Source organism: Haliotis cracherodii, unplaced genomic scaffold (genome assembly GCF_022045235.1).
Source record: "Haliotis cracherodii isolate W230 unplaced genomic scaffold, xgHalCrac1.p SCAF_13, whole genome shotgun sequence".
Taxonomy (NCBI): Eukaryota; Metazoa; Mollusca; class Gastropoda; order Lepetellida; family Haliotidae; genus Haliotis; species Haliotis cracherodii.
In genome coordinates this window covers 4,417,865-4,427,393 of record NW_027266268.1, presented here as the reverse complement: position 1 = coordinate 4,427,393, position 9,529 = coordinate 4,417,865, and the positions used below count along the sequence as shown (strand labels likewise).

General features: G+C 43.6%; 1 protein-coding gene across 1 annotated transcript; it reads left to right on the top strand.

Moving 5' to 3' along the window:
• The first annotated feature begins 2,093 nt into the window (after positions 1 to 2,093).
• Positions 2,094 to 5,325, top strand: LOC139459414 (high mobility group nucleosome-binding domain-containing protein 5-like). Its single transcript, XM_071240865.1, has 2 exons — positions 2,094 to 2,595; positions 5,240 to 5,325. The coding sequence occupies exons 1-2, from the start codon at positions 2,094 to 2,096 to the stop codon at positions 5,323 to 5,325; spliced, it is 588 nt and encodes a 195-aa protein (XP_071096966.1).
• The last annotated feature ends 4,204 nt before the right edge of the window (positions 5,326 to 9,529 follow it).

The window sequence follows — 9,529 nt, the reverse complement described above, 5'->3', positions numbered from 1 at the left end:
TTCCGGCAAATGAAATCTGCCCTACATGGAAAACGCTTCCAGGATGACGAGTACATTAAGGCTGTCACAGAGGCGTGGTTAGAGGGTCAATCTGCGGATTTCTTCAAAAGTAGTTTTAAAAGCTTGATGGAAAAATGGAATAAGTGTATTGAGGTGAATAGAGATTATATTGAAAAATAAAAGTGCAAAAGATAATCTTCGACTTGGTCTTATATTGAAGTTGCGAAACTTACTGAACGCCCCTCGTACCTTACAAGTTGTGAAATGTAGTCACCAACACCTAGAACTTGTTGAATATTGCTCGACATGAAAGGAAAGTTCCCAATTGGAAGTTGAAGACATTATTCCTGTCATTCAGCCCTGGATAGTTTTGGTCTCTCTCTTTCTATCTTAGTAGAATAAACAGTTACTGTTGCTAGTATAAGACTTAACACCTCACACAAAGACTTAAGTTACACAGCGCACGTGTGTCCTACAGACAAGTTTACGACACAGCCAGGCCTACTTAGCCTTGGTGCGACCTCTGGTGAAGCTTAATATCTGTGTTATCGGACACATTCATCTACCAACAGAGAATTAATAGCATTGTCTTCTCACACAACCGTCCTCTAATTCCATAGAGCTGGACACACTTGACCGGTGGGACTCCCTGCAGAGGTGACAATACAGACGAGTTGACCTGTGGTCAACGCCGTGTCCACTGGGGACATCTGTCCGTGATTACCGCATGGTGTACACGGGAGGGGTGATGGTTGAACAAGGTGGGCAAATTGTCCAGGATGGGCGGTGGTCAAAGGCGATCATTAAGGTCAGGGAATTAGCAGCTTGAGAAATACGTTGTGCCGGTACCGGTGATTAGAGAAAGTATGTTCTTATATGACTGCCATTCTAAGTAAAAGTTATTTCATATGACTGTCACGTTGGTAAGAATGTTTGTATATGAATGGCAGTTTGAGAAAGCATGTTTCCTACAACAGAAATATCAAGTTGCGATCCATGACACTGACGATAGTAGCTATATGATGCTTTGGGACAGACGAGGTGAGCTACACGAAACTGAAGATAGTAGCTACATGATGGTTCGGGACTGACGAGGTCAGCTACACGACACTGAAGATAGTAGCAACATGATGGTAGGGAACAGACGAGGTGAGCTACACGACACTGAAAATAGTAGCAACATGATGGTAGGGAACAGACGATGTGAGCTACACGACACTGAAGATAGTAGCAACATGATGGTAGGGAACAGACGAGGTGAGCTTCACGACACTGAAAATAGTAGCAACATGATGGTAGGGAACAGACGAGGTGAGCTACACGACACTGAAGATAGTAGCTACATGACGGTAGGGAACAGACGATGTGAGCTACACGACACTGACGATAGTAGCTACATGATGGTTCGGGACTAACGAGGTGAGCTACACGACACTGAAGATAGTAGCTACATGATGGCAGGGAACAGACGATGTGAGCTACACGACACTGACGTTAGTAGCTACGTGATGGTCTGGAATAGATGTGAGCTACACGACAATGACGATAGTAGCTACATGATGGTTTGGGACAGACGAGATGAGCTACACGACACTGAAGATAGTAGCTATATGATGGAAGAGGACAGACGAGGTGAGCTACACGACACTGAAGATCGTAGCTACATGATGAAAAAGGACAGACGAGGTGAGCTACACGGCACTGACGATCGTAGCTACATGATGGAAGAGGACAGACGAGGTGAGCTACACGACGATAGTAGCTACATGATGGTTCGGGACTAACGAGGTGAGCTACACGACACTGAAGATAGTAGCTACATGATGGCAGGGAACAGACGATGTGAGCTACACGACACTGACGTTAGTAGGTACACGATGGCAGGGAACAGACGATGTGAGCTACATGATACTGAAGGTTGTAGCTACGTGATGGTAGGGAACAGACGCGTTGGGCAACACGACACTGACGTTAGTAGCTATATGATGGTAGGGAACAGACGAGGTGAGCTACACGACAATGACGATAGTAGCTACATGATGGTTTGGGACAGACGAGATGAGATACATGATACTGAATGTAATAGCTACATGATGGTTTGGGACAGACGAGATGAGCTACACGACACTGAAGATAGTAGCTATATGATGGAAGAGGACAGACGAGGTGAGCTACACGACACCGAAGATCGTAGCTACATGATGAAAAAGGACAGACGAGGTGAGCTACACGACACTGGCGATCGTAGCTACATGATGGAAGAGGACAGACGAGGTGAGCTACACGACACTGACGTTAGTAGCTACACGATGGCTGGGGACAGACGAGGTGAGCTACACGACACTGAAAATAGTAGCTACGTGATGGTCTGGAATAGATGTGAGCTACACGACAATGACGATAGTAGCTACATGATGGTTTGGGACAGACGAGATGAGATACATGATACTGAAGATAGTAGCTATATGATGGAAGAGGACAGACGAGGTGAGCTACACGACACTGAAGATCGTAGCTACATGATGGAAGAGGACAGACGAGGTGAGCTACACGACACTGAAGATCGTAGCTACGTGATGGAAGAGGACAGACGAGGTGAGCAACATACTATGTGAGTACAGAAGACAGAAACCGACAGAAGGGGACCAATTGGCACTGTTTGTCTGTCTGTTTGTTTGTATGTGTGTTCCAGCTATATGACGGGTAGTCTGGACCAATCCAGTGATAGACATCATGCGTATCATTCTCTGCAACTGGGATACGATGACATGCATCAACCAAGTCTGCCAGTCTGACCACCCGATCCTGTCAGACGCCTCTTACGACAAGTATAGTCGCCTCTTACCACAAGACTGGGTTGCTGAAGACAAACTCCTACCGGCATCTTCATGGGCGTTGTTAGCACTGAGAGACAGGTGATAAGATGCAGATGGGTGAGAGGGACACATATTGATGAGTCTAATGTATCCATTCTTTACAATCCGGAAGAACTTACCAACCCTTTACTGAAATTAACTGTTCTTGTGCGAGTAATGAATTCCCGACAAAGAAATTGATAGTTGGAATTGGAGCCACAAAAGAGTTAATTTGTCTGTTTTAGCGAGGAACTCCACGACACTCGGCACACTTCATTACCTCGAGAAGCTATTTATTCGGAGTTGCGTTGATTGATGACACTTGGTCAGAGAATGAGCGTACTGTCGGTGGAAAAGCGTGACATTTGCCGTTTCACGACACTTACGCTTAACCCGGGCCATGATTACTTGTATAACAGCCCTGCTTGGGCGTTTCAATATGTCAAAGGCACTGAATAGGTCTAAACATGCGCTACCTACATTTGTGACTTTTGTAATTTGGCCAAAACGAAAACTTGAAAACTTTTAATGTGAATTTCAAGACATGTTATTTTCGCTGATTCTCCTTGAGTTTGCTAGTTTGGATAAATAAGCATTTAATATTCGGTTAGGGGAGCCTTTGATTGTTTCTATGATAATTACCCATATTGTTGCCATGACCATTACCCATATTGTTTCCATGACAATTACACAAATTGTTTCAGCGACCATTATTTATATTAGCTCACTGATTACAAGAATTCGCTCACTAAATTTATGCGTTCAATACACCGACGTTTCCCTTTGGGCATTAAGCACTTGTCATAGTGTGATGTCTCACGTTTTCCAAATTTAAATTGATTAATCCCAAGCCCAGAGCGAGTAATCATGGCTTTTTCAACATTTAGAACGGGAGCAAATTCGCTCATCAATATCTTTGCCATCTCATCGTTACAAATTACCAGGTAGAACCTTACATCATTGACGAATATATTTGAAGTAAAATGTATATATGTATATTGAAGACTTCTTTACTTTTATAATTGTTGTCCAGGTACACAAGAAGGTCATAAGTATACAAAATAATATATTTGAATGTATAAAAGCTAGCAAATACAATTATGTTGGTTTGTTGTTTGTTTATTGCGCTCAGCAATATTCCAACTATATGACGGCTGTCTGTAAATATCCGAGTCTGGACCAGACAATCCAGTGACTGACATCATCTGAGATACGATGACATGCATCAGCCACGTCAGCGAGCCTGATCACTCCGTCCCGCGAAGATTCCGGTAAGAATTGATCTTCAGCAACCCATACGTGTCGTAAAAGGTGACTGTGCTAGTCGTAAAAGGCGACTAACGGGATCGGGTGGTCAGGCTCGCTGACTTGGCTGATGCAATGAGTGAGTGAGTGAGTTGGGTTTAACACTGCTTTTAACAGTATTCAAGTTTTAACGCGGCGTGTCAGCTTAATGTGGGAGGAAAGCCCCAAGTGATGCAGGTCTCAGACGTTTACCACTTCGGTGAAACCCACGAGCACGGGTATGGTGCTGACAAACCTAGAAACATAATCGGGGCGAACCGGGATTCGAACCCACAATCATAGGTTTCTGGCGTGCCCAAGGGACGCAACTCTGCACAGCGAATCGCGGCGCCTTAGACGACTGGGCCACCCGTGCCCCCGGCTGATGCAATGGGATCGGGTGATCAAGTACTTGCATGAGAAGGGCAAAATCCACCCATGAAGATATAAGTACAACACTAGGGAAGGATGCCCCTCCGTGTGCCAAATACGCATCAGTCGGAAAGCTCACGTTAAATCTCCAAAGTAAGTAAGTAAGGATGCCCCTTCCTATGGGGTAAAGAGGATGGCAGCAGAGTTTAAGTGTGTCAGGGAGAACCTTATAGACGACCCCAACCCTGGAAACACAAGAAATGATCAAGAGAATCTACGATATGTTGATTATCGACAGGCGGATGAGCGTGCGTCATATTGTTAGTTCAGGAGGCATTTCCCAGAGAGTACATTCCATTATCACACCAACTTTCGCAATGAAGAGTATCAGCTAATTTGGTTTCCAAAGCTTCTGGCATCTGATCAAAAACAAGCCAGGCACAACATTTCAGTGATAATTTTGCTCTGTTTGAAGATGATCCAGAAAGGTTCTTGCAACAGTTTGTGATTATGTGTGAAACCTGGGTTCAACACTTCCAGCCGAAACACCTTTAGCTGCACTTTTCAGGTAATTACGGGGTGAAATTTAGACGTGAGACGTGTTGAGAAAAGGTGTGCTCTTCCATCAGGGCAATGTGCCAGTGCACAATTCAACTGCCATGGCTACAAACCACGAGTGTGACTTTGAATTCCGTCAGTATCAACCTTATTCTTTCATCTGTGCCCAGACATGAGGACACCTCCATCCGGGACACATTTCGACTCGAACAATGACGTCATAGCAGGTGTGGAGAAATGTTTGGACAACCAATAGCAGGATTTCAACGAAACTGGGATACAATTCTTCCAACATCGTTATCAAAACTATATCATTTTAATATCTTTTAGGTCACGTCTTACTCTGCGAGGATGTATCCAATCATCCAGACAAAACTGAATGAATATATTTTTACGCTGCTTTAACACTATTGCAGCAACACCACTGTTGGAAACCGACCAACAGAGACCAAATGAACTAGCGAAATCGACACTCGGAATCCTCACTTGACACACGTGAATCTAGTGCCGCATGGAAATCCTGTTCCATATTTGGACAGGTTAACTCTGACTCAAAACCCAGATGGAGCACAGGTGCACTGGCTGAAACTGTCGGCCTGACGGACAGTTCTCGGAAAGAACATTCTCTGATTGCAACTACTTGGAAATCAATGTTCACTACTCTCTACTATCACTTTGTCGCTATCTGTATCATAGGTGAAATTATTGACTTTGGGATGCAATTTCCGTCGCCGTTTATTACCGGTGTGATAAAAAATCGATCATAAAGCTACGACAGACCTAATTCCCATCCTTAACTTTACTAAAATGCTTAAATGCTGTGCCTTTCAGAAAGGAATGGGTGAAGACTTTTCTTGAACACAAAAGGCACTGTGCGATGTTTACATAAATAAATTCTTTGTTTTGTTCCTTTAGGTCTTTCAGGGGCGGTCGGGTAGCCTAGTGGTTAAAGCGTTCGCCCGTCACGCCGAAGACCCGGGTTCGATTCCCGACATGGGTACAATGTGTGAAGCCCATTTCTGGTGTCCCCCGCCGTGATATTGCTGGAATATTGCTAAAAGGGGCGTAAAATCATACTCACTCACTTAGGTCATTCACTCGTGAAGACCCGGGGTAGAATAGGTCTTCAGCAACCAACGGGGTGGAGTAGACAGGCTTGCTGACTTGGTTGATGCATGTCATCGTATCTCAACTGCGTGGATCGATGTTCATGATGTCAATCGTTAAACACCAAACAATAAAAACAAACTTTAGGTCTTTCAGCGTTTATGTATTGACTCGGTGCCTATATTTAAGACAGTCGAAGTGATAAATATACTTTGAACATCTTCCGGAGGCAAAAGAGTTAATTGACAATAAAAGTCCAGTTTCCACCCTTGCACTAGGCTGGAATTATGGAGTCATATTGGTTGGACTAACGAGTCAATGCATTGTCCAATCAAAATTGCGAAATGAAATCGACATCCGGTTCCTAAACTGCCGTGCAGATTTCGGTCGATTGCAGGATATGCAAAACATGTGTACCGCCAACTCGGCGTCCACAGATATTTTCCAAATCTGTTAGTGGTTTTATTCAAGATGCTCGCGTGATTGGATGCACTTCGCGAAGTAAAATCCTTTATATTTCAAAAAACGATTTTGATTATCGATCAGATCGTCTTGACTAGGGGTCGCCATTTTGTTTAAAGGAAATGCAAACGATATGAGAGGTGGAATCTGATAGGTTAATAGGAAAGACATAGAAGGGGCAGAAATTCCAGCCTAGTTCGGCAAGGGTGGAAACTGGATTTTTACAGTTACTTAACTCCTTTGCCTCGGGAAGATGGCTTTGAGGGGCGCGGCCCTAGTTGAGATCATTCGTGACCAACTCGTGATGTTTCAGGACAAGCCGAATAGCGACTCGTGCCCATCTCGTGGCCAGTTTTGCGATTGGGTTCTAAGAGCAAACGGTCATCGTTAAAAGAATTGTCAACTCGTTGCGTAATGATTCACGTATATTTCCCCCATATATCATATATATTCCTGATGCTACTGAAAACACATTGAGACTTACATTATTATACAGTATAGTTGAACACATTTAAATGTATCTTGGGTATAGTTTTAGATGCAAGACATATGTAAAATCAAACATTATTCCTGAGGAATTCTTTGGCCGAAGTAATTGAAGTCATACGCGCATTCTGATCATCTTCCCGAGGCAAGGGAGTTAACTGACTATAAAAGTCCAGTTTCCACCCTTGCCGACCGAACTAGGCTGGTATTATGGCGTTACATTTTGGCTTGACTAACGAGTCTATGCAAAGCATGTTCACCACCAACTCGTTGTCAGCAGATATTTTCCAAATCTTTTCATGTTTTTAATCAAGGTGCTCACGTGAGTTGATGCATTTCGCGATATAAGACCCGTTTTATCACAATATAGATCTTGATTATCGACCAGATCGTCCTGACTCGGCGCCACCATTTTGTGTGAAGCAAAAGCAAGTGATATGAGAGGTGGAATCTGATTGGTCCATAGGAGAGGCTTAGAAGGGACATAGCTGGTAATAGCCACTGGTGGCGAAACGATCGAGCCCAGTAATTCCAGCCTAGTTCGGCAAGGGTGGAAACTGGACTTTTAAAGTCAGTTAACTCCCTTGCCTCGGGAAGGTGGTTCTGATTCGTTTGTCGTATTTTCGCACATAACATTCATCGATATGGGGACAAGTCTTCTTGCAGGTTACGGAAAGGGCGAGTAGTGACGAAGGAGTTGAGGTATTGTAATACAATGCGCATGCGCACCTATAACCGGATATGGAATAGATTTGTACATGTTTTAGCCTGAAGACTGAAAGCGCTAGGCTGGTTGCGAACAGTGGAGTCAGCTTACTTCAAAATCGGAATGGATCCTTCGGGCAATAAGGAACTTCAGTAGGGGAGAGGAGGGGGACACCAAAGACGTACGCCACAATAATCGAGTCTGGACCAGATAATCCAGTGATTGAATTCATGAGCATCGATCTGCGCAATTAGGACACGATGACATGCATCAACCAAGTCAGCGAGGCTGACCACCCGATCCCGATCTTACGACAAGCATGGGTTGCTGAAGACCAATTCCAACCAGGAATATTTCATGCAGTGTTAAATGTTTACCTCTTTCATGAAACCGGTGATAACCGGCATGGTGTCGCCAAGGCGGATCAGGGATTCGAACCCGTGATCAGCGGATCCTGGAAAGAAATAAGAAACACAACTCTCCTCATGTCAGTCGCGGTACTTTCGACTACTGGGTAACATGAGCCCCACAACCTCAAGACCTTTTAGAGAGAAACTATATATGCTTTTTGACCTTATACATTTATAAAAGACGGATCGCGAAAAAAACCATTACCTTAAGTGAACCTTGAAAACACCTTTAGATTTCTTTCAATGAAACATTTGGCAAAAAATCAATACGAATGAAAACCCCCTAAGCCGTTGTAGTTCCTTCAACGCTAAATGGCACCAGCTACGCGTTGTTTTTTAGTTGCGACGGCCTGGTTGCCAATCAGAGAGTGAAGATAGGTTTCGTTGAACACATATCCAATATTCCAATTTGATCTTTAGTGGATCTGCATTGCAAGATCAACTACATGTATTGATTCGAGACTGAAACAGAACATTTTTCTCAAATTTGCCAAAAAAATAATAATTTAAGACTCTTTCTTATTACCTCCAGTAAAACAGCTCCTGTATTCAGAACTGCCGCGCGTCACCTCCAGGGAGTCGGATTTCAAACTAGCTATTGATTGCATTACAAGAAAACATGCTACAAGACAAAGTTTTAGGGGCGACCCCGAGGCGTTAAATATTTATAATTTCCCAGTCTCGTTTGAATTCCGATCGAAGACAATCAATAAATTAAGACTTAAACAGAATGTTTTGATGGCGCCCTGGTGTTCTGGTAATGGTTTCATCTTTCCTTGGCTTTAGTTTAATTGACAACACTCGGTCACATGCTTTTCAGTGTCCTCTTCATTTTGGTTGGAAACTAAAAGATTCCTCGGCGAGCCATGAAAACGATGCGGCGTTTCCGACGGATGGCGGTACGAAGCGGCCGAGTGAAGTGAGATCAAAGACCGGCGTCATCCGCATCGTTCGGTATGAACTGCCGCGTCTGCAGTTCCAAATGAGATGGCACGGATCATTAACTATTGAGCATTGCCGTGAATTATCTGCGATGACGGGCATACCCGAGATTTTAACGCAATTATTCATATTTCAAGTCGGGTGTAAATGTGTAAATTCAAAAATATAAAAATGTTAATTGGTTTGATGTTCAGTTTCGTTCACGGTGTCATCTATCAAGTCTGATTTTTTTATGTAATGTATTGTTATCCCATGGTTAGTATGTGTTGATACTATCAGACAATCGATTTTTCAATCAGGCAAGCTATGCTAATATCCAAGCATTCTTCTCCATCCCAACCAGCCAT

Excerpts from the sequence above, each read along its gene's own strand:
- LOC139459414 (XM_071240865.1), top strand. The coding sequence starts at position 2,094 with ATGGTTTGGGACAGACGAGATGAGCTACACGACACTGAAGATAGTAGC. Across the intron at positions 2,596-5,239 it reads GATGGAAGAGGACAGACGAG|ACATGAGGACACCTCCATCC; the intron begins GTGAGCAACATA and ends ATCTGTGCCCAG.